Here is a 26,028-nt window from a genome sequence, read left to right on the forward strand (position 1 = left end):
CTGCTGCTGTAGCTTCACACTTGCATCAATCATTAAGTAATGCCATATAATGTCTGGCCCTCTCTCTTACTGGAAAATTCCTCCCTTCAGGCTTTAAGTGTTGTCAAACTCAAAGAACTACTCTGACAGTCCCACTTCAGAAAAATCATACTCATGCCAACAAACTGGTCAGTAGATTGTTGGGTCTGTTGTCTGTATACCATGAGTTGGATTTGATTCATTCTGAACTTTAGTTTTAACTTGAGTTAACCTTTGAGAACCTTCTATGTCATTATTGTGTCTTTAAGATCACCCATGGAAAACACACTTTGCAAATTTTGTAATTTTTGTGAAAGTACACTTTGCTTGAGTTTTACAGCTCTTTTTTCAGGATCATCTATCTTTTGGCAGATTAAGTATAATTTCCTAGGTTGTTTAAACAGTTACAAATCTGTAAATGTGTCACTGGATGCCCAAAGCCTTATGAGATTTCTGCTATCCATGAATCAGCCTTAAAAATGTTGCATTGTACCAACATAAGACAACTGTTCCTTATAGAATGTCAGCATATGTTAAAACTGCTCTTTCCTTAAGAACAAAGTTCTTGCCACTGTTGTTCTAAAAATCTATTACTTAAACATCAACTCTCTGGAATAGAGCATCCAGCTTTCGAGCTTTCTGTACTGCACTTGGCTTCCGCTCCATCTTATGTGTAGAATTTAGCTCTTTTGTTTTACTTTTAATTAAGGCAATCTTAGAAAATTATTTTGTCTTAAAAGTTCATACATTCTTATGAAGAAGAAAGCAGCTCTGTTGTCTTGATCATTGATGCTCTAACTATAGATTTCTGTAGCTGCATGGACTCTCAGAATCTGAATAGCGATGAGCTACTTTCTCATTGTTTGAATTTTCTGTTGTTTTGCAAATATCGGAGTACTTTACAGATAGTAACTACTGCTATTATGATTTTTATTTACCTCTAAAAGGGTAACTTATCTCATGTAACAATGCATTTGTCACCTTCCATAACAAAGGCCACTGGTCTTGAATATTGTGGAATCAAAGAATCCAACAAACATTTACTGCAAGGTGTGTGAAGGTTTGTAGCTCAGGTTGAGGTTTAGGGTGTAGGTTTGATATCTAGATGTTTCATTACCTGAGTGGGTAACATCATCAGTGGTGACCTCCAAGTGAAGCAAAGCTGTTGTCTCCTGCTTTCTATTTATATGTTTGTCCTGGATGGGGTTCCTGGGGTTTGTGGTGATGTCATTTCCTGTTCATTTTCTGCAGGGTTGATAGATGGTATCTAGATCTGTGTGTTTGTTTATGGCATTGTAGTTGGAGTGCCAGCTGGTGTTCATGTATCCTGGTGGCTAACTTTCTTCCTGTTTGTCCTACGTAGTGTTTGTGGCAGTCCTTGCATGAAATTTAGCCCCAGAATACATGAACACCAGCTAGTCACAAAAAGACCCAACTCTCTCTCCCTCGTAGCCCTACACAGATGAAAAAAACTGGGACAACACATCTATCCTGGGACAGGCTAAGCAAAGACAAGCCAGAGAATTCCTAGAGGCCTGGCACTCCATCCACAATGTCATAAACAAACACATAGACCTAGATACCATCTATCAACCCCTCAGAAAATGAACAGGAAATGACATCACCACAAACCCCAGGAACCCCATCCAGGAGAAAGATATAAATAGAAAACAGGAGACAACAGCTTCGCTTCACTTGGAGGTCACCACTGATGATGTTACCTAGCCAGGTAATGAAACGTCTGGATATCAAACCTACAGCTCAGTGAGCAAACCTACACCCTAGACATTTACTACAACCAACTATTTTGTAGAACATTATACTCAAGTGCTGTCTATGGTAATATTAAGCCAATAGGTTACAACAGAGCACATGTTTCCAGTAGAATGTCCTGCTTCAAGTGATCTAGGGGAAGATGTATTCTGAGACATTTATGCTGTCAGATCACATGCCATAATACAGTGATGATATCATGAGCATATTTCTTAAAAGCATATTAACATACCAATGAAAAGGCAGAACACAGCCCACTCTGGTACATGTTGTTGCAAAACAAAATCCCCAAAATGATCAGGAAATTCACTATCTTTCTGGTATGTGCAAATCTGCTTCTCCCAGTTTATGTCAAAGTTGTAATCACCCATTTGTAAACCTCTGCCTTCACTAAATGTTTATCTAACTTTAGCAGAGAACACAGCAAGATGGCACCGGATATGATCGACTCCTTGTGAGATCCTGCATGCAGATCTAAGTTTCCTACTTCCTACAATCGCCCTACACTCTTTAAACTTAATAGAATGCCTTTAAAAATTACTAATAACTCTGTTTTCACAAACTCTTAATATTCGCCTGTACCTGTGATTTTGTTTTCCACTGCTTACTTATTATTTACTATCTATGCTACTTAACTGTATTGCTTGCAGTTACAGTTATACGTGACAAATTCAATTCAATGTGGACAAGTTCCACTTCACAGCCACCAAGTAATAGAATAAAGAGCTCCCTCTACTGTCTTAGACTGGGAGAGCTGTCGCTCAGATGAACCCAGTAACGGCCTCACATTATTATACTCTCAGAACGATACTCAACAGCCAACATCCCATACCGCAAGATCATCACCAAACTCTGTTCCACTGACAGGGAAGATTCACCAGAGGGTATATTGAGTTTAGAACATAGAACAGTACAACACAGTACAGGCCCTTCAGCCCACGATGCTGTACTGAGCATTTATCTTAAACTACACACCCCTCAATTTACTGCCATCCATGTGCTTGCTCCGCTGTCGCTCAAATGTCCCTAATGACTCTGTCTCTACCATCACCGCTGGCAATGCATTCCATGCACTCATCTCCCTCTGCGTAAAGAACTTACCTCTGACATCTCCCCTATACCTTCCTCAATCACCTTAAAATTATGAACCCTCGTGACAACCATTTCTGCCCTGGGGAAAAGTCTTTGGCCGTCCACTCTGTCTATGCTTCTCATTACTTTGTACACCTCTATCCAGTCACCTCTCTTCCTTCTCTCCAGTGTGAAAATCCTGAGCTCACTCAACCTCTCTTCATAAGATAAGCCCCCCAATCCAGGCAGCATTCTGGTAAATCTGTGCACCTTCTCTGAAGCATCTACATCCTTCCTGCAATGAGACAACCAGAACTGGACACAATATTCCAAATGTGGTATAACCAGGACCTTGCAGTTCTTAAACTCAATCCCCCTGTTAATGAAAGCCAAAACACCATATCCCTTCTTAACAACTCTATCAACTTAGGTGGCAACTTTGAGGGATCTATGGACATGGACCCCAAGATCCTGCTGTTCCTCCACATGGTCAAGAATCCTGTCTTTAACCTGTATTTAGCATTCAATTCGACCTTCCAAAATGAATCACTTCACATTTATCCATCTGCCACTTCTCAGCCCAGCTCTGCATCCTGTCAACATCTTGTTGTAGACTGCAACAGCTCTTGACACTATCTAAAACACCACCGATGTTTGCATCACCAGCAAACTTATTGACCCACCCTTCCTCTTCCTCATCCAAGTCATTTATAAAAACTACAAAAGCTAGAGGCCCAAGAACAGATCCCTGCAGGACATCATTGGTCACTGACCTCCAGGCGGAATATTTGGAATATTTTCCATCCACTGCCACTCGCTGTCTTCTTTCGGCCCGACAATTCTGTACTAGACATCCAGCCTACCGTGGGGAACCTTATCGAAGGCCTTACTGAAATCCATATACATCACATCCACTGCTCGAGCTTTGTCAACTTGTCTCATCACATCTTTATAGACTCAATAAAGGCTTGAGAGGCATGACCTGCCCCTCACAAATCCATGTTCACTATCCATAATCAATATGTTTTTTCCAAATAGTCATAAATCCTATATGCGTATGGTTTAGTAGTTAATAATACACTGCACTTACAACAGTCGGAATTAGCTCTTGCTCTCAAATATCACATTTGAACCTTACGTATAGATATAAACAATACCCACAAATGTCTATGATATTTCATTGACACGATTGGTCTGTGCGATCAAAGTAATTATTAATATATCATTGCTTATATAAAGAAGATAGTAATGAGAGCAGCAATTGGCTATTGAATCCCCAAATCCAAGATCTTGTAACATAGGTCATCTTTTAACACAGCTCTACATTATCCCCCTCATCCTTTAGCTCCCTAAATGCCCAAAATAATCTGTCTTTCTCAATCTCAGAGTTTTCCAGTGGACCTTGACCCCCACACAGCCCTTGTTCCCACCCTCCTGATCTCTTAACCTTCTCTGCACTCCTCAGACCCCAGATTCGCCTCAAGACCCAGTGGGTTAAAAGTGGGCCACTGCACAGGATCCTGTGATACACTGCACAGGATGAGATCCAAGGCCCTATACTTGTGCAACAGGATGTTAACACTGAGTGAGGATGCACATGTTCCCAATTTAAATCCTGGTGATCCATTGAGCAGAAGTGAAGAAAACAAGAAAATATTCAGCGAGACACAGTTACAGAAAGAAAGAGCAACTCTATGGGAGACAAACTGGTTCTTGCAAACCACTTTTGTTCATAAACCTTTACAGCTCATTATCCTGCAATTCCAGTGACTCAATAACAATAAGTTGGATATTTTACGCCACTGCGTTATTTTGGATTTGGGGAGAGTGGCAGCATCATGCAATATAGGTTGACAAGCTAGCCCTGCAGCTCCCCACACATCCCAAAGCTCACCTCCACATGAGGCAGAGGGTCAGTGGGTACTGAGATCAGTAACCTGTGCACTAAGTGCAAATAAGACATCAGACCACAAGATATGGAAGCAGAATGAGGCCATTCAGCTCATCGAGCCTGCTCCACCATTCGATCATGGCTAATGTTTTTCAACCCTATTCTCCTACCGACTCCCTGTAATCCTTGAACCCCTTACTAATCTATGTCATAAATACACTCAATGAACTGGCCTCCACAGTCTTGTGTAGCAATGAGTTCCATAGAGTCACCACCTTCTGGCTGAAGAAATTCCTCCTCATCTCAATTCTAAAGGATCGTCCCATCACTCGGCGACCTTGCCCCCAGATCCGAGTCTCTCCGGCTAGTGGAAACATCTTCTCCATGCCCACTATCACGAATACTTGCAGGTCCATTTGGCTTGTTAAAAACTCAACCTACCACCAAATACCTGTCCCACACCATAACACAGTTGGCACATGCAGATGGCTGCTGTAATTGGAGGGTGCCTTTTTGCTGATCAAGGGAACCCCAGCATCCAACAAAAGACAAACATCTCTTTCATTCCTATCCACCTGCACTTCCAAACCCAACAGTGCCACCCTACATGTCATTCGCATCTCTCCCTGCCCAACAGTCATAGCTTCCTCTGGCACCTGGATCTGTCTTTTTTGATTTGCAGCCTACATGCAGCCCCAGCAGTAACCACAATGGAGCGCTCTTACAGTCAGGTCGATTGGAAAAATTGGCCAGCAGCTTCAGAGCTTGAGATTCTGCACTGAGGAAGGACAATTTCAGCTTTCTACCTGTTTGTAGTGCCAACTGCATATTATTTCAGTGGGGCTAACTCAACTGCCCATTAGGCGGAAGTGGGTACTGACAATGTGGGAGATTAGAGTGGCGCTTTTTTCGTTTTTCCTGCTCCTTGGATACTACCTGACCTTCTGTGCTTTTCCAGCACCACACTAATCTGAACAGCCCACTCCGATGTACTCCTTCTAACACCCAGTCCAACATTACTGTTGCTGATTTCTATCCGAGTCTTTCTGCTGCATGGATCACAATGAAGATGGTCACTAAAACTCCTGTCCATTTCTCTCGTTCATTCAGACTGGCAGAATGAACAGTCAGTGACTATAGTTTCCCCAATAGAAGTACTGTACCTTTGGGGGTCCTGCTGCATGTTTCATCTGCTCCCCACCAACTGAAGCAGTCTGCCCACGGCAGGGGTGATTGGAAGGAAGCAAACAGGTAGTACAGACTGTAGGCGAGGATGCCGCAGTACGAAATGTTGCCAATTGCTCCGAAAAGGACCATGGTTATACCCACACCTTTAAATGGAATGAGGAAGAGGCTGAAGCTACTAATTTGAAATAAACTCTTGGACATGGATTCAGATGGTCAAAAAATAAATCAATCTTATTTCATTGTAAAAATTGCTGGAAAATCTCAGCAGGTCTGGCAGTTTCAGTGGAGAGAAATCCAAGTCAACGTTTCGGGTCCAGTAGACCCTTCCTCAGAACACCAGACCCAAAATATTCACTCTGATTTCTCACCACAGATGCTGCCAGACCTGCTGAGATTTTCCAGGAACTTCACTCTTTGTTTCAGATTTCCAGCATTCACAGCTCTTTTAGTTCTTTCATTACCATTAGTTACTGTTATACTGATGTCTACAATTCTCTAAGAGTTATTTACAGCGTGATACAAGTTACATTTCATTTTTATATATATTTACATTCACCAGTCTTCAGATGTCACAACGTGAATGATATAAAGCAAACTGGAGAAATAATCAGCCAGTTATTGTTCCACCGGATTGTCAGAGGTGTGTGCAAAAGTCATGCATTCACAACCAGGTGGAAGGTAGGAATCAGTGGTGGTGTAGTGGAAGTGTCTGGTAATATTCTGGGACGATGTGGAGATGCCAGTTGGACCGGAATGGACAAAACCAGAAGTCACATGACGTCAGGTTAAAGTCCATCAGGTTTATATAAAATTACAAAGCTTTCGGAGCGCTGCTCCTTCATCGGGTAAAGTGACTTGACTTGACGAAGGATCAGTGCCCCAAAAGCTTGTGAGTTCAAATAAACCTGTTGGACTATGAGCTTTTGTTATTTGATTTCTGATAATGCTCTGGGGACATGGGTTTGAATTTCACAGGTAGTGAAATTTCAATTTTATAAACATCAAGAATTAACGCTCACCTAATTGAGCTCTACCAACTTTACTGGGTCAGTCCTACATGTGACTCCAGATTGTGACTAACTCTTAATAGCCATCAAATGCCCTCAAGAGCCATTCAGCTCAAGAACAATGAAAGATGGGCAATACTTAATGGTAAGGTCCTAGGGAGTGTTGCTGAACAAAGAGACCTTGGAGTGCAGGTTCATAGCTCCTTGAAAGTGGAGTCGCAGATAGATAGGATAGTGAAGGCGTTTGGTATGCTTTCCTTTATCAGTCAGAGTATTGAGTACAGGAGTCAGGAGATCATGTTGCGGCTGTACAGGACATTGGCTAGACCACTGTTGGAATATTGCGTGCAATTCTGGTCTCCTTCCTATCGGAAAGATGTTGTGAAACTTGAAAGGGTTCAGAAAAGATTTACAAGGATGTTGCCAGGGTTGGAGGATTTGAGCTATAGGGAGAGGCTGAACAGGCTGGGGCTGTTTTCCCTGGAACGTCGAAAGCTGAGGGGTGACCTTATAGAGGTTTACAAAATTATAAGGGATATGGATAGGATAAATAGACAAAGTCTTTTCCCTGGGGTCGGGGAGTCCAGAACTCGAGGACATACGTTTAGGGTGAGAGGGGAAAGATATAAAAGAGACCTAAGGGACAACTTTTTCACGCAGAGAGTGGTACGTGAGCTACCAGAGGAAGTGGTGGAGGCTGGTACAATTGCAACATTTAAAAGGCATCTGGATGGGTATATGAACAGGAAGGGTTTGGAGGGATGTAGCTGGGTGCTGACATTTAGGACTAGATTGGATTAGGATATCTGGTCGGCATGGACGGGTTCGACCGAAGGGTCTGTTTCCAAGTTGTACATCGCTATGACTATGATGCTATAAATGTTGCCCAAGCCAGAAATGCTCCCATCTCGTGAAAGACTAAAGAGGAAAAACAACTTATAGAGAGGCAATCAATCATTCTCAAAATGTATCTGTGGAGAGGCTTTTTACCCATCTGGCCTTAACAGGATAAACTAAACAAAATTCTGTGGAGCAAAGTATGCAGTAGGGGCAGATGGGCCAAGTCTCTGCTTCTATAAAAGAGTTTGCTATCTGACCACTGTGAGCAATGCCACAGAAAATGTGCTTCTGAAAATAATGTATGTTAAAAACAATTTATCTGACTAATGGAAAGGTTAACTGCTCAGAAGTGAATAAAAGAACTTTAAACTTGGAATGGGAGCACTTTTGTATGTCAGAAGCCTTGTGAGGCAGTGGGCAGTGTCTCCACCACAGCATCAGAAGCTCTGGGTCCAAATCCAACTGCAGGACTTGTGGTAGCTGAGGAACATATGAGCATAAGTACATAATTGTCAACTTTTCCCATATGGTAAAATCAGGAGACAACCCAGATATTGTTTTCACTCAAGTTTCAAGAGTTGTACATAAAAAAACAAAGGTGGAGTGATGCAAAATTAGCCAGCTGCTCCATTCATTCCCCTCAGCTTTTCCCTGGTCAAAACTCAAGCCTAGCCTTAATGGACACTCACCTCACTGAAGCAGACTTCATAATAATGGCATTCTCTACTATCATTCAACACCATCTTGTTCTGCAAGACTGGAAGGAAAGTTCATCCTATGATCTGTAAGGAGCTGAGCCTCCAGAGATTCCGTCTCTCCTTTGCTCCCCCAATCACAGATTCCTTCCCACCCTATCCATACCACTCCTCCAATCAGAGATCCTGTCTCATGAGGAGCAGCAAAAGTGGGAAAGTGGGAGTCTGTGATTGGAGGAGCGAGACAGAATCTTTGATTGAAGGAGCAGCTCCTCATTGATCATGGGGTGAACCTTTTCTGATTGCTGGCCCTCATGATTGAGTTTCAGAGAGGGTTTGGGCTGGCCTCTCCCAGTCTGGCATTGTCATGCCAGAATGGTGGTCTTATCTTGGCTGCATCATCTAGGTATTCCATTGTTCCTAAATCGGCTTTTCCCCAAGCCCAGAGTTGTGAACTAAACTGTGATGAACTTTGACCTTTTGTTTCATTATCATGTATGATTTCTGTCATTAATATAAGTGCCATGGTAGGGCAACTTATAAAACTTTTCACTTTACATAAAAGTACACTGAGGGCAGATTTGTCTGCCACACATCCTGCTCCAGGCATTTTGAATGTTGTGTGTTGACCAGATGAGTGCTGGACATGAAGTCAAAGAACGCTGGATGTGACCTGAACATGACATAATGCTCTCCTCTCCTGACCCAATGAAATCATTAAACCTTTCCATCATCCAAGTGTTCCATCGTTCCTAAATTGGCTTTCCCCAAGCCCAGAGTCATGAACTAAACTGTGATGAACTTTGACCTTTTTTTTCAGAGAGTGATTAAACAGGCATTTAGCACACTTGACTTCATTGCTCAGTCTTTGAGTATAGGATTTGGGAAGTCATCTTGAGGTTTTACAGGCCTCTGCTGGAATACTGCATCCAGATCTGGCCGCCTAGTTATTGGAAGAATATTATTAACCCAGAGCTGGAAATGTGTTGCTGGAAAAGCGCAGGTCAGGCAGCATCCAGGGAACAGGAGAATCGACGTTTCGGGCATAAGCCCTTCTTCAGGAATGGGGAAAGTTTGTCCAGCAGGCTAAGATAAAAGGTAGGGAGGAGGGACTTGGGAGAGGGGCTTCGGAAATGTGATAGGTGGAAAGAGGTCAAGGTGAGGGTGATGGGTCAGACTGGGGTGGGGGCGGAGAGGTCGGGAAGAAGATCTCAGGTTAGGAAGGCGGTGCTGAATTTGATGGATTTGACTGAGACAGGGTGGGGGGAGGGGAAATGAGGAAACTGGTGAAATCCGAGTTCATCCCTTGTGGTTGGAGGGTTCCTAGCCGGAAGATGAGGCGTTCTTCCTCCAACCGTCGTTTTGTTGTGGTCTGACGATGGAGGAGTCCAAAGACCTGCATATCCTTGGTGGAGTGGGAGGGGGAATTGAAATGTTGAGCTACAGGGTGGTTGGGTTGGTTGGTCCATTATTAACCCAGACAGAGTTCAGAAGAGATTGACCAGGACGTTGCCAGGTTTGAGTTACAAAGAAAGGCTGGATAGGCTGGGACTTATTTCTCTGGACTGTAAGAGGCTGAGAGGTGACCATATGGAGAGATACAGGTAGGGTGAATGAGAGGTGTCTTTTCCCCTGGATGGGGAATTTCAAGTCTAGAGGGCACATTTTTAAGGCAGGAGGAGAGAGATTTTAAAAAGACATGCAGGGTAATTTTTTACACAGAGTGTGGGTTCATGTGTGGAATGAACTACCTGAGGAAGTGATGGATGTGGGCACAATTACAAAGTTTAACAGACATTTAGATAAGTAGATGAGTAGGAAAGGTTTGGAGGATGAGTCAGGAGCAGCAGGTGGGACTGGTTTAGTTTAGGATTATGTTCGGCATGGATTGGTTGGACCAAATGATCTGTTTCCGTGCAGTGCGACTCTATGCCTATGGCTATACAATCAGACGATAGGCTCTCAGTGTTAAACTCCTTGCTAACGGCAGCCCCCACCACTTCTAGCCAGGTATGTTTCATTATTGCATCTGACCTCCCTCCTGTCCTTCAGGCAAGAGTCAGAGACCAGGGGCAGCCTTGTTCATCCACGTGCTGGACTCCAGCACTTTCCAAACAGTGACACTGAAACCATTATCGATTGTTGGAAAAACCCATCTGGTTCACTAATGTCCTTTAGGGAAGGAAATCTACCGCCCTTACCCAATCTGGCCTTCATGTGACTCCAGGCTCATAGCAATGTGGTTGGCTCTTAACTGCTCTCTGAAATGGTCTAATGAGATTCTTGGTTCAAGGGCAATGAGGAATGAAATGGTGGCGGCTGCTGTTAGCAAGGAGTGTGGTGCTGAGAACCTATTATAGATTTAGATTATAAAGCCACAGTCATAGAGTCATACAGCATGGAAACAGACTCTTCAGTCCAACCAGCCCATGCCAAATATAATGAGGGATGAACAATGAATGCAGCCCCAGCGAGTAGCATCCACATCCCATGAATCCCCACCAATGACATCAGGAAACCCTAGTTGCTGCAATTGAAAGAAACAAATTAGTCAACATCCCATTTAGATGAAAACAGCATCAGTATTAAGAACAAAATGACCAGAGAGTTCCAGAGGTGCTTGGTCTAAATCTGATTGCATTTGCATGTGTCTCTCTCTGTAAGGTAAATTATAGATTCTGGGCAGTACAACAGCATTCTGATCATAAAATTACAAACAGGATATTAGCATGATTAAACACTAAAGCTGTAGTTTTCACTTTGCACATGACTCTAAAATGTGTGGTATTAATTCAGATTACTCCCAATTACTCAATTTAATTGTTGCCAGCCTTATGTTGCTGAATAAACCCTAACCTTGCAACATGGGCACAGCTTTCCAGGCTGCGACAGGTCCAAGGCTGGCAAACTGCCCAAAGGAAGATTCCAGAAAAAACATTGGTATGCCAATGAGTGCCAGCATGAGAGTGTAGGGAATAAGGAACACACCTGGAAAAGAGAGGAAATAAAAACTGACAAAGGTTGTATTAATGTTGGACTCACCTGTCTTGTTTACAGTTTTGGAGTGGATGTTAAAGAAAGAAACAAATGGCTCCATTTTATATTAACATTAAAACCAGAATGCAAGGTTATTCAGCATCTAAATTCAAAACAAAAAAAAAATGGTCCATTTCAGCATAGTCAAACAGTTTACAGGGAATTTGTGTGAATGTATGAATTAGGAGGAAGACCGTTTAGCCTATTATTTATTTCAGACTTCCTGTGAGGTTGCTAGCTTCTGCAGTATTTTGCTTTTATTAGGCTATTTAGCCCCTTGACTGTGCTCTGCCAATCAACTAGTTTAGTTCAGGAAATTGTCAGCATTGACTAGTTGGACCAAAGTATTTGTTTCCATGACTCAATTGACTCTATAACAAGATTATGGCTGGCTGTTTGAAATCTGAATTCCATATTCTCATCTATCCTCAATAACTTTTGATTCTTCTGCTTAACAAGAATTCAGTTTATTATAGATCATTGCTAGGGTGAAAATACAATCTGTAATCCTGGCACAGACATTGATATCGTACATTGATAATGTTCCAGGAAATGGAGGGTTCATTGTTTCTTTGAAACTATAGAGTTTCAAATGGGATATGATGACATCAAATCAGAAATGTGGGCCATCAAATGACACAGCACTCCTGAATTTTTCTCCTCTCTGTAGATCAAGTTTTAGGGTTTGTGTTGCAAATTTCCCTTAAGTTAGTTTTGGAGTGGATCCTACCTCATCATTTTCCGGCCATTTTCTCTCCCCCCCCACCGTGCGGTTATTGATGAGAGCCCAGACCAGAGTTTCCTGCACCTTTTACAGTGTTCAAAATAAAACTGAACTGTAATGACATGAGTCTCAATTCCAAACCTACTGCACTCCTGCCTTCGAGCAGTTTCACTATTGTTCCTTTTTGGTGATTGGTTAATACCTGACTAAGCAAATATCAGTGGCAGTGTAATGTAACACATGATGACAGAGAGATGCTGAAAAAAGAAACAAGCATCTCGACCCTGGGCTGATTCTAAAGATCCATTCTTACTGAAAAATGAATTGTTACCTTAGGAAGTCCTTAGACTTTTGGATCCTCTATTTGGTAAAACAGTGTTTCCAACCTCCCCCAAGAATATCCACACAATAGACTATTTTTTTTAAAAGGATACCCAAAGTGATTAAATCATCAATTGACAATAGCTCACATTGGAGTGTCAGTGACCGACTCACTAACATCCACCTGGTGAAAAGGGAACCAGCACCCAAGACTGGTTTAACCTGCAATTCTCTCCAGTCTCAGCCTCTGTCTTCCTCCTCTCAAAAATGGGTAGTAATTAGCACCTGGTCATATCTTCCACATGACAACACAAAATATATTGCTAAACACAGAACAGATTCTAACTGATACTCCAGTCATTGTTCCCTCTTTCAGCATTATCCAAAATCATACCATTTACCTTGTTAAGTAGATTGAATTTAAATTCTTTAATAATCCCTTCATTTACTTCTGTTTGCCCTCCTCTGTATTGTGGACCTGTATACAGTACCTCCTCCGTTTCTGTAAGCCAGGTAAGGGAACCTCCAGACATTGCCCAGACCCACAGCACAGCCGATCATCGACAGCAAGTAATCAGTCTTTAAGGACCAGTTACCTCGCTCCACATTCTCATCACCTTCCTCTCCAGGATCATTAGTGACAGTCTGAGAGACAGAGAGGAAAGTTAGACATTCTAATAGATTACATTAGTGTGGAAACAGGCCCTTCGGCCCAACAAGTCCACGCCGACCCGCCGAAGCGCAACCCACCCATGCCCCTACATTTACCCCTTACCTAACACTATGTGCAATTTAGCATGGCCAATTCACCTGACCTGCACATCTTTGGACTGTGGGAGGAAACCGGAGCACCCGGAGGGCGCCCACGCAGACACGGGGAGAATGTGCAAACTCCACACAGTCAGTCACCTGAGGCAGGAATTGAACCCGGGTCTCAGGCGCTGTGAGGCAGCAGTGCTAACCACTGTGCCACTAAGATGAGAACGCACGGTTTTGTCCCACCACAGGAACACTGCAATGGTCTTCATTAGCAAACTTCATTAGTAAATTTGGAAATGTACTTGATTTCACAGTGGCACTCTGCAATTAACAAAACAAAAATCAAAATCCTCAAATCATTGGCACCTCTCAAGACTTTTACATCAACAGGCTGGCTTGTTTTGACAAAATGCTCACCCTGTCCTTCGGACGGCATGCCTGGTAGCGATTCTCTGCGAACCGCGTCAAAGCCATTTGTGGGCAATGACAAACGCTTCTTGCTCAGGGGTTGAAATTCGGGGCATATCTGAACTTTGTCCAATTCCAACACACTAGTTAAGAATTAGTAAATCTTGCACCAAGCAGTGACCTCTCCACAATCGTAATTTGGCCTTTTTATCTCCAGTTCTGTTTATTGAAGGTTTCAGGGATACAGACCGAACCTGGTTATTTGAGTGATCTTCGCAAATGGAAACAAAGACCATTAAGCTACCTGCAAGGGATGCTGAATGCTGTCATTTTAAATATATGTATCCCTGCATTAATTTTAAAAAGTGCAAAGAATAAAAACTCCGTGTGTTTGCTTAAAAATGGAAGCTTGAGTTCTCGCTGCAACAGGATAAATTCTTTCACAGAAATTCAGACTGTGTGTAATATTCAACAGTGACCATTCTGCTCGTTGAGCCAATACCAGATAACAAAGACGTGAAAATAAAGCTCATAAAATAATTGTCCGAGTTGATGTCCAACTAATAAAAATGTAAAAGAAATCTTGAACTATTATCGCTAATTATATCTGAAGGCAGACGGTTTTTAATTATATAAAGTGTTACAGTGAACTGTTCTGCTGCTGGCTGTGTTACTGCGCATATGAACTCCATTTCCTGCCCTGTTCTTTCTGAGCCCTCCCCTTTGCCTTTGATAAATTCTTCGGTTGCAGTTTCGTTTTCTCCAAAAGCTCCTGCAGCTGCTAAATGTGGACTAAAACATCGCCATTTTAGGTGTCCGTGCTTCAAAAACACTCTGAATCTGCAGTGGAGGAACAGTACAAAGTGAGTATTTTCCTTTTCCACCCCGGGGTCAGATCTCGGTGAGTGGAATGTCCGTGTACTGTTCAGTTCCTTGCCAATAATTTGCAAAGCTGAAGTGCAGAGTTCAGAGAAAGTGCTGGGTAGGCTCTGAAAACAGACAAACAGTCAGTGAAAGTTGCAAAATGACATTTTCACTCCTTTCTCTTCTGTCCCCCTTTATGAGCTCCGAGTTCATCTTGCTCCTGCTGCCTCAGTCCTGTTCTGGCTGTCTAACTTCCGTTCATCTCTCCCATATCATTAACTGTTCCATCTTATCATTGGGGCTGCCACTTTATCCACCACCCCCACTCTCCTTAAAAACCACCCTTGACTCCATTTGTGTAAACTAATGTTCCATTTCCAACTTTCTCATTATCTAAAGTCCATGACCATGTTGCCACTTCCCAGATCCATGCTCATATTTCCTGGGACTCCATTTCTGGATCCCTCCATTGTAATTTAGTATGGGAATAGCTCTTATCAGTGATGACTATGTGACCATGACATGCAAATAAACTTGAAAATTGCCTAGGTATGTCATGTGCACAAAAAGCAGGTAAAGTCCAACCTGGAACAATTAAAGTCCCATTATGCTATTGCCAATTGCAAGAACTGAGTCTTTTTATTTTGTGATTTTAAAAACTACAGATTGAAATGATAGAGTTATTTTAAAATTAGTGTTTGAAAGGGTGGCTGCAGTTTTTAAAATAATATACATGATACCCACACCAAGTATCATGCAAATGACTGTTTGGAAAAGTAGTAATTACAGAATTAGAGAATTTTGAGCTGAGGGGATGTACAGAAGCAACTTTTGCTAACAGTAGGAAGATAATTGATCAATGGATTAAAGACCAGTTATTGATGACTGAGACCCCAACAAATGATTGGTTCCCAGGTAACTGAACCACTTGGGCTGAGAACAAGTTACAGAGAGAGAGCGCTAAGTGTTTAGATCTTCCCTAACTCAGGAACAGCCGGTCTATTCTCTGCAGTCAAAACTTACTGCTGAAAATGTGTTGCTGGAAAAGCGCAGGTCAGGCAGCATCCAGGGAACAGGAGAATCGACGTTTCGGGCATAAGCCCTCTAGTCAAAACTTACTGTAAGCCTGAAGAAAACCAGTTTCTCTTTCCTGCAATGGTTGCCTTAAGCGGTGACCTTTAATTGATAAGTCAGAAACCTTTTAGAACTGAACCAGCCACCTTGTATCTCTCACTAACTGGAGGAAGCTTCAGGAGAAAGATGACTGAGGCAGTTTTCTAGCTAACAGAAGAGTCACAAGGATTATCTCAGCAATAGAACCTGGGAAAAAAGACTCCCTTTCCTGTTGGTTTCCTCCATCAATAACTATTTTACCCTTTGTGTGTCTGTTTGCATGTGTGTCAGTGTTTATGTATGAGGGTATGTGTGCGCCGCTAGGGGAAGTTAATAAGTGAATTTGAATTATTTGTTGCATTATATGCTGAGGGTTTATAGCTATTGCGCTGTAGCTAGAATCTAATTGATTGTAATAGATAGTGATTCTTATTCAGAACAGAGACCTGATTGGTGCTTTATCTGTAATTTGGGGATATTTGCATAGTTTTGAAAGTTAACTTCCATAGTTTTGAAAGTTAACTTCCATGATGGCTCCAGGAATATCAGGACTTGATTTCCAAAACATTACCTCAGTGAGGTATGAAACAATCACCAAAGTGATGGAGGTTTGGTTGACAACACTATCAGATCTGCCAGAACACCAGAGTCTGCTGTCTTTAAAAGCAACTGACAAAAACTATTCATAGCCTTTAAACAAAAATCATTCGGCGAAAGGAGAAAGTTGGACCAAATTTGCCCTAAGCAGTGTCAGTACAGAATCTCTTCCTAAAATCAATGTGATTACATTGACTCCTTTGAAAATTATAAATTAACACTTCTAACTACAAGGAAGGGATCCTTTCAAAAATTAACCTTGCTGGTGACCAACTGAGAGTGGCAAGGGGAGCTAGTTTGTTGAAATGGCAGGCAACTGGAAACTCAAGATAATTCCTGTGCACAGAATGTAGGTGTTCTATAAAGTTGTCACCCAGCCTGTGTTTTATCTCCCCCATGTAGACGCGACCCAACTGTGAGCAGTGAATACAGTAGACTCGATTGAGTGAAGTGCAGGTAAAGTGCTACCTGACCAGGAAGGTGTGGCTGGAGTCTTGGGTAGTGAGGAGGGAAGATGTGAACAGGCATGGAGAAGTGTCGGACTTTGGGGAAGAGATGTTGAGAATGAAGGAGCCGTAAACGCGGACAGTCATTCCCCACTCTCCCACCCTCCCACTATAATCTTTAACAGGTATACCAAATTTAACTGAGCTACAATCAGTTCTGCTTCCTCTCCACAGATGGTACCTACCTGCTCAGTTTTTCCAGCAAGTTCAGATTAGATTACAGTATGGAAACAGGCACTTTGACCCAACAAGTCCACACCGACCCACTGAAGAGTAACCCGCTCGGACCCATTCCCGTATTTACCCCTGACCAATGTAACTAACACTATGGGCAACTTAGCATGGCCAATTCACCTGACCTACACCTTTGAATTGTGGGAAGAAACCAGACCACCCAGGACAAACCCACATAGACATGGCGAAAACATGCAAACTTCACACTAACAGTCATCTGAGGTTGGAATCAAACCCGGGTCCCTGACACCGAGGAAGCAATGCTAACCACTGAGCCACCGTGCTGACCCATGGTGTTTTTGTACAAGACACTTGTTTGACCTCAGCTGTACTGCAGTCTACAGTTGTAAGCACTGTGTTATAGGAAGGATGTGAACACATTGAAGAGATTACAGAAGCAATTTCCAAGAATGGTTCCAGAAATGAGAAACTTCAATAGTGAGGATAGAATGAAGGACTTTGACTATCTCCTTGAAGAGGCTTGATAAAGACTTTCTGAAATAACTGCACAGAGGCTGGGTATTCCAATCACCAAGTCAGTTATATTTACTTGTGCACAGTACACTGCCAGTAGCCAGCCAGCTCAAAGTCAGTCGCTTCAACTGAGGAGATTCTAAATCTCCTGTTTATATATTTTTTTAAAGCCCCACATGACCACCTAACAGCAGTAGTGCTTATTAATTTCCCAGCATCCACATCGTATGCAAGGACATATTGAAGAACAACAAGTGCATAAAACTTTATTCATATTCTGCCACCAGTAATGACCAATGACAAGCAGATACCCTTCTCAAAGGGCAATGCCGTGATCAAAAAAGTGAAGGGGGGCAGGGATTAAATCAAAAGAGGTGGAGGGGGATCTCCTGTTTACATTTTTTTCCCTCAATAAAGAAGGAATTCCAGTTAACAAACTGGCTAAATAATTCAGCCAGTTCAGGACTCAGGTTTCCCTCCCTTAAAAAAAAGCAGAAACCAATAGAGTAACACACAGACTGTGGCCCAGCCAACACAGAGTCAGTCCCCTAAACTGAGGAGACTAAATCTCCTGTTTTTTTGATTTTTTTTGAAATTAACTATTTGTTTGTAATTTGCACTGGTTACCATTAACAGCTGTACATAAGAAACAGCAATTTACAGGGGAAAGGAGCGGCAAGGTCAGACCCCCAAACCTCACAATCTGTTCATAGGGAAACAAGGATGAACCTCAAATCCCAGCTTACATCAATCAAAAAAGAAACAGTCAACGCAATCACAGACAGAGTCTGATAAACCTAACAAAACTGGTGCATATAATTCCTGAAGAAGGGCTTATGCCCGAAACGTCGATTCTCCTGTTCCTTGGATGCTGCCTGACCTGCTGCGCTTTTCCAGCAACACATTTTCAGCTCTGACATTCCTGGCAACCCAGCAAACCACTTGTCCCTCCCACCTTCTGGCCACCCAAAGGCAGCCCACCCCTTCCAGCTCTTGCTCCACCTTGACACCTTCTGGCCACCTCTAGGGCAGCCCGTCCTGTTTCCCCCAGGACGACAGCAATCAGGACAGCCTATCCACCTCTGGCTTCCCTAACCGCCCTTCGCACTTTCCGGCCACTACTAGGATAGCCTGCCCAGGGAGACAGCACTGAGGAAGGTCTACCTGCCTTCCAGCTTTTGGTCTACCCCTATGCACCATCTGGCTCTTGTCCACCCCAATGCACCATTTGGCCTGTGTACTGCCCTGACCCACCTTCTAGCTACCTCTAGGACAATTTGTCCCCTTCCCTAAGACGATGGAGCACAGGGCATCCTACAAGCTTCAATCTCAGCCTGCCCCTACAAACTTTTTAGCTTTGGCCGTTGCAACTCACCTTCTGGCCACCTGTAGGACAGTCTGTTTCAATTACCCCTTCTTGGGATGATAGCACTCAGAACAGCCTACCCACATCCAGCTCTCAGGGTGACCAGCATCAAGGTGGCCTACCCACCCTCCGGCTTTTGGGACAGCCTACCCACCTTCAGGTTTACAGGATGGCCTACCCACCCTCCAGTTCTCAGGGTGACAGCTTTCAGGACGACCCATGAGCCTTCCAGCTTGTCAGACCCAGGGACACAAAACAGTGCAGGTGATAACCTAACAAGCAACAAGACAAATCAATTACCAACAAACAGAATCCTTTCTAGTACACAGAATCCATTACCAGAAACAGTCGTCTCCAAAACAGAGTCCATTCCCAGTAACAGAATCCACTCCTGAAGGCAGCAAATACACACCCTCAGTACACACACAAGTGTTCGGTCTCCATGGAGGCCAGGTGTATCGCGAAAGTGCCAACCCACTCAGACGAACAGTGCATTGTGAAGTTGCATTTAACTGAGGGGTTTGGTACACACGTGCACGCACCCCTAGTCCACCAAAGGGCCAGGCCTCCTCCATAGAGGCAGCTTGTCAGGAAAGGCACATTTCCTCAGGGGCTCAGCCCCAATACCAAAACCCTGTCATAAAATCAGCTTTATCCTTTTCCCAAAGTAAAAGGAAAGAGTAACACACAGGCTGTAACCAGCCAGTGAAACAACAGTTCCCTAATGAGAACTATTACACCTGAAACACATTGACCGTAGATCAGGCAATTTAGAAATCAGTCCTCAATAAAAGGAATACAGTTCACAAAACTGGCTTTTGTAAACCAGCCAGTTTTGGAATCAGGTTGTCCCAACAAAACCCAACAGCAGCAGTAATACACTGACTGTAACCCAGCTAGCACAGAGTCAGTCCCCTAAACTGAAACAAAATCTTCTGGTTATATGTTTCTTTTACCCCCACACTACTGCCTAACAGTGGTTGTGCTTATTTTTCTCCCCAGCACCCATGTTGTGGGTGTGCAGGTGTGAGACACAGTGAAAGACACAAGGCACAAATCTTTATTCAGTTTCCACCAGGAAGAAAGGAAACACCCGAGTGGCCAGTGACAAGCAGTGCCCTTCACATCAAAGAGCAATGTTGTGTGATCAAACAGTGAAGGGGAGAGCAGGGATTAAATAAAAAAAAAATAGAGTTGGAGGGGGAAAATAATGCACTCCACTCCCTGCGGCACCCACCTCTCCCTGAACAGGGTGTTGGTGGATACTGCATGCTCTTTCTCCAGAGACACCTAGGCCCGAGCGTAATGTCATGGTCATACTATATTTTTCTCTCTTGATTATGTACTTTTTTCTTTTAGAAATTCTCCATACCAGCAGGAACAATCTCTGGTTATATTATATTAAATTAAACAATTACAAAAGAGTTTACAGGAAAACAGTTCACATTTATAGCTGTATACAACAGCAATTTTACAAGGGAGAGGAGCAGCAAAGCTAGGCCCCAAACCCTACCGTTCAACTCGTTTACAGGGAGATGAGCACAAACCTCAAATCCCAGTTTCAATCAGGAAGAGAAAAGTCAACAATTTGTACATGAAACAATCCAGTTACATAAGAAAGTGCAGACAATACAGACCCAGCAAGCCTCCATCCCTCCCACCTTCTGACCACTAAAGCAGCCCGCCCCTACACACCTTCCAGTTCTCTGTCTGCCCTGACACACCTTTCAGCCACCTCTAGGGCAGCCTGCCCCAGTACCCACCCAGGGTGACAGCAATCAGGACAGCCTACCCACCTTCTGGCTTCACTAACCACCCTCAGCACCTTTCAACCACATCTGGGGCAGCCCACCCCGGTACCTGCCCAGGGTGACAGCACTGAGGACAGCTACCCGCCTTCTGGCTCTCGGTCTGCCCCTACGTACCATTGGGCGCTCTCACCCCGATGCGTCATCTGGCCAGTGGGCTATCCTGGCACCCTTCCAGCCAGCACGAGGACAGCCCATCCCCTTCCCTGGGACGACAGCGTGCAGGGTAGCCCACAACCCTTCCGGATCTCAGCCTGCTCCTATGCGCCTTCTGGCTCTCGGCTGCTCTGACACCTTTCGACCACTTCTAGGACAGCCCGGAACACCGTCATCCTGAGAAGAACGGCCTACCCACCCTCCAGCTCTCAGGGGACAGCTTTCAGGGTGACCCATGAGCCTCCCAGCAAGACCTGCCAGACCCAGGGGGACACGGTGGCACAGTGGTTAGCACTGCTGCCTCACAGCGCCAGAGACCCGGGTTCAATTCCCGCCTCAGGCGACTGACTGTGTGGAGTTTGCACCTTCTCCCCGCGTCTGCGTGGGTTTCCTCCAGGTGCTCCGGTTTCCTCCCACAGTCCAAAGATGTGCAGGTCAGGTGAATTGGCCACGCTAAATTGTCCATAGTGTTAGGTAAGGGGTAAATGTAGGGGTATGGGTGGGTTACGCTTCGGCGGGGCGGTGTGGACTTGTTGGGCCGAAGGGCCTGTTTCCATACTGTAAGTAATCTAAGACAGTACAGGTGATAGACCCAACATAGTTAGTTACTGAAAAACTGAGCTCTTTCTGGTACACAGTCCAAATATATCGAGTCTTCAAAATATAGAGTCCATTCCCAGAAATGGAGTCCACTCCAGTTCACAAGGTGCATTGTCCAAAATAGAGTACACTGCTAAAAATCAGGGTCCACAACCAAGGGCAGAGTCCACTCCCAAAGGCAGCAAATGCACACCTCACACCCCACAGGTGGTGTTCAGTCTCCATGGAGTCCTGGCCCAGCCTTGGAAAACCAGGCCCACTCACAGGAACAGTACATTATACAGGTGCAGTTAACTCACAGGGGGTTTGGTCCACTCCTGAAGGAAAGGAGTTCTCCCAAACTCCAGGATACAACAACTGCTCACCTCCCAGCGCACACACACACGTGTGTTCAACCTTCAGAGGCCCAATCCCAGGGCTAGGCCTCCCCACAGGAACAGCTCCTCTGGTAAAATGTATGTCTTCCACAAGGGCTCAGTCCAAACACCAAAAAAAGTGAGGACACATTCAAAAAACAAAAGAAACCTGAGTCCAAGGGCTAACCCCTACCACAAAATTAACATTGTCCTTTTCTCAAAAAAAAAGAGTAACACAGGCTGTAACCAGCCATTGAAACAACAATCCCCTAATGAGAACTGAGTTACACCTGAAACACATGATGTGCATCAGGAGTTTAACAATCAGTCCTCACTAAAAGGAATGCCAGTTAACAAACTGGCTAAATAATTCAGCCGGTTCAGGAATCAGGTTTCACCCTCCAAAAAGTAGGGGAAGCCAAAACTAACAGTAACATATTGACTGTAATACCAGCCATCACAGAGTCAGTCCCCTAAACTGCGAAGACCTCTGAATCTCCTGTTTATATCAGTTAGGGCTTCCTGATTGTCCCAGGTTAACAATCACAATCAAGGACCTCAAGATCACTACACTTTCAAAATCACAAGTGAGCTAGGTAGAGTAAATTGGGAGAGCCATTCACACACTTAAAATGAATAAAAATGAAAGGGCATAGATATAAAGTGATATGCAAACTAAACAAGGGTGAAATGAGAAAAACAATGAGAAAACTACTCAGTGAGTAATTAAGGTATGGAATGCACTGCTATGAAATGTGGTAAAGGCAGATTCAACTGATATTGAAGAGGGCATTAGATGGAAATAGTGCACAGGGACATGGGAAAAAGGCAGGAGGTTGGCATGAGGTAATACAACTGATGTAAATATGATGGGCCAAATAGTCTCCTCTTTTAATCCTCGGCGCAATATCGTGGGCCAAAGGGCCTGTTCTGTGCTGTACTTTTCTATGGCCTATGTTTGCAGGAATAGTTTCTGTGATTTTGTAATCCCTTGTCTGACATAACCACTTGGATAATAGAGCAGAAGTTCTTAAATTACAGGAGGATTTTAATGGATTGGGCAGATACACTTTGGAAGATGTAACGAGACAACAGCATACTCAATGAACAGCAGGACACTAGGAAGCTCAAAGGAACACTGCAAACTTGGGACGTTTGTCCACAAATCACTGATGATAACAGACGAGGTTAATAGGGTAGTTGAGAAGACGTACAAGACACTGGCTTTTAACAATCACATGATCTGAGGGGACTGAGATAGCAATGCTTAAAATAATGAATGATGGGATGTGGTCAATGGGAGCTGGGTTGCTTCGAAAGACGGAGAGATCAAATGCCCAGAACTGTAGAGAAAAGCTGACGTGTTAGAGATTCAGACAGTGATCAAGAGAAACATTTTTACATAGGGATTTGTGAAAACGAGGGATGAGCTTCCAGGATTAGTGACTGGAGCACAAAGTTCAATAGTAGCAAAAATCAATTGATTATAAGAGCAAAGAGGTTATGTTGGAACTGTGCCAAACTTTGGTGAGGCCACAGCTGGAATACTGTCTTCAGTTCTGGTGACCACACTAGAGCGAGGATGCGATTGCACTGGAATGGGTGCAGAGGAGCTTCACCAAGATGTTGCGTGGGATGGAGTAGTTTAGCTATGAAGAGAGGCTAGATAAGTTCAGAAACAAACACAGAATTTACTGAAAGAAGCTCAGTGAAGAGAAATCAGAATGGAGTCCGGTGACCCTTCCTCAGAACTGGTTCTGAGGTGTATGAGATTATGAGGTGCATGGGCAGGATGAATAGAAAACATCTGAGTCAAAGGGTCAAGAACAAGAGGGAGTAATTTTAAGGTGAGAGGAAGGAGGTTTAGATGGGATTGAGGAAACCTTTTTTGTAACCCAGAGGGCAGTGAGGGTCTGGAATGCACTGCCTGAGAGGTATGTTGATGCAGATAACCTCACAACCTTTAAGAAGTAATTAAATGAGCACTTAAATTGTCATAACATTGAAGACTATGGGCTTTTCTGGATGGTGTGACTCATGTAGATTTAGTTGGACAAAAGCCCAACTATACTGTGTGATTCTACAGTTCGACATCAGTGTTCGCATCCTTGATTCACCAAAGAACAATTTCCATGACACAATAATAATTTCAGCCTGTCTCATTATCAGTTCAGAGTTGGATTTTCCCATGATTAATGTTTATCAAACATTTCTAGTGGAGAGTCTTACTTTTTAGACAGCACTATTTAACATGGGGACAAGACTGAATGGTTATCAAAGGGACAGTATAACATAGAGGACAAATAATAACCTGTAAAAATGTGATACTTCTCAAATATTTGTGAATACATAACATTTGTGTATTGATGTTCTTTGCAGAGATCAAATGGCCCAGTCTACCCTCTCCAAGTTCTTCACTCCTCAGGAGAGCAGGAACCTACAATGTCTGTACAACACGGGGGATTTGGAAACTATGATTGTTCAGATGAAGAGTAAGTCTCACAATTTAACCAACGTGCAGCTGAACATTGCAGTGATGGGGGATGTGGGGTCAGGGAAGTCCACCTTCATTAATGCAATGAGAGGACTTTGGAGTGATGACCAAGGAGCTGCTCCAACAGGGAATGAAGAAACCAGGATTGAGCCAACTGGGTATCCTTATCAAGATCTGCCTAATGTCCTACTCTGGGATCTTCCAGGAACAAATTCCTTTGGGTTTGAACTAAATCATTATCTAAAGAAGGTGAATTTTGAAAGCTATGACTTTTTCATTATTATTTCTCAAGCTCGATTCAGAGAGAATGACGCAGATCTTGCCAAAAAGATTCGAGAACAAGGCAAAGAGTTTTACTATGTCCGGACCAAAATAGACAATGATGCCCGGTCACTGGAGAGACAAGGCGCTGACCTTAATGAAGGCTGGGTCAGAATCCGCAGGGACTGTATCAGTAACTTCCAAAGTGTAGGGGTGACACCACCTGCTATTTTTCTGATCTCCAGTTTTGATCGAGAGGAATATGACCTTCCTGAATTAAAGAACATGCTCGCCAGGGATCTCCCCAGTATTAAATCAAACATCTTCACGCTGTCAATCCCAAAGATTATGATGGAAATTACAGAATCCAAAACTAGGATGTTAGAGAAGAGAGTCTGGATGTTTGGCATTCTTGCTGGAGCAGTAGGTGCATTACCGTTGCAATTACGAGTGCCAGTGTCAGTTCAAATGCCAGGATCATTGCCAGTTCGAATACCAGTGCCAGTGTTGTCTTTTATGACTGTCACTGGGTGGACAGTTGTTGGGTGGATATATCTTCAGAAACAGCTGGGAATCCGTGATAAGTTGCTGCAAAGTTTGGCCAGCAAAATCTTCAAGCCCAGTCCCATTCTGAAAGCTGAAATGAATCGCCAATTGTCAAGCAAGATACTACCAGTTGTTACCAACACCCTCTTAGGAATCGGCCTCATCGCATGCATGATAACTGGGACCAGACGTAGCTTCAGTCCGATGACCCAGTCTATCTTCGGAGCAGTGTCATCCTTTGCTTTTACCTACACGTTGTTGAAGAATTCACAGAGAGAACGGTTGGAAACTATACAACAGTTGGTGAAGAGTGCATTGACTACAGATTGACATGCCCCCCTGGACATTTCACCAATCAACGTTATTGCTCAGATTGTAGAGACTGGAATGGTATTTAATATAGAATGTGACTGTTTAATCTGGACAACTGCCATGTCAAAATCGTTGTGTGTTCTGGGCATAATACGTATTCCTGGTCTTTGTGGTTGTTATTACACATTACTAAAATAAGAATAAATGAAAATAAACTATATCGATGTTTGCTTGCATTTAGATTTCATTTACTGCTTCTTCAGCTCCTTTAGCTAACACCGATTACCATCAGCCATTTTACCAATCTTTGGAGCGAATGATTTGAATGAGGTCGATCTAGGGTGAAAACGTGAGAGTCACTTGCCACTATTGAACTTTGTGCTCCAGTCAATAATCATAGAAGTTCATACCACAGTTTCACAAATCCATATGTTAAGATGGTTCTCTTGATCACAGTTTGAAATCTCTAACACTTCATCTTTTCTCTACAGTTCTGGACATTTGACCTCTTGATCTTTAGAAGCAGCCTGTTTCTATCAAACATATCCCATCTTCCATTAGTTTAAACATTGCTGTCTCAATCCCCTCAAAACATGTGTTCAATATGAAT

The 26,028-nt window shown here is 43.4% G+C and overlaps 2 protein-coding genes across 5 annotated transcripts in view; one reads left to right on the forward strand and one right to left on the reverse strand.

Annotated features, from left to right (window-relative positions):
* Positions 1-14,767, reverse strand: part of LOC122557057 (sodium- and chloride-dependent neutral and basic amino acid transporter B(0+)-like) — a 46,342-nt gene extending 31,575 nt beyond the window's left edge. The window contains 5 exon segments of the mRNA XM_043704307.2: positions 5,917-6,084; positions 11,340-11,471; positions 13,056-13,209; positions 13,741-13,793; positions 13,796-14,767. Coding sequence (XP_043560242.2) covers positions 5,917-6,084; positions 11,340-11,471; positions 13,056-13,209; positions 13,741-13,793; positions 13,796-13,847 — 559 coding nt within the window. The 5' untranslated portion in view covers positions 13,848-14,767.
* LOC148148873 (interferon-gamma-inducible GTPase 10-like) overlaps positions 1-25,638 on the forward strand; it is a 30,009-nt gene extending 4,371 nt beyond the window's left edge. Inside the window, exons 1-3 of one of the 4 annotated variants that reach the window (XM_087992272.1) lie at positions 14,502-14,594; positions 16,708-16,761; positions 24,185-25,638. In XM_087992272.1, the coding sequence (XP_087848398.1) occupies positions 24,192-25,436 (1,245 nt within the window). In that variant the 5' untranslated portion in view covers positions 14,502-14,594; positions 16,708-16,761; positions 24,185-24,191 and the 3' untranslated portion in view covers positions 25,437-25,638. Of the gene's footprint in view, positions 1-14,470; positions 14,595-16,707; positions 16,762-16,784; positions 16,937-24,184 lie in introns of those variants that run through there. The other 3 variants (XM_087992271.1, XM_087992273.1, XM_087992270.1) reach the window with 3 other exon arrangements.
* The last annotated feature ends 390 nt before the right edge of the window (positions 25,639-26,028 follow it).

Source organism: Chiloscyllium plagiosum, unplaced genomic scaffold (assembly GCF_037043375.1).
Source record: "Chiloscyllium plagiosum isolate Xiang-an unplaced genomic scaffold, Cpla_swu_hap1 HiC_scaffold_11, whole genome shotgun sequence".
Classification (NCBI taxonomy): Eukaryota; Metazoa; Chordata; class Chondrichthyes; order Orectolobiformes; family Hemiscylliidae; genus Chiloscyllium; species Chiloscyllium plagiosum.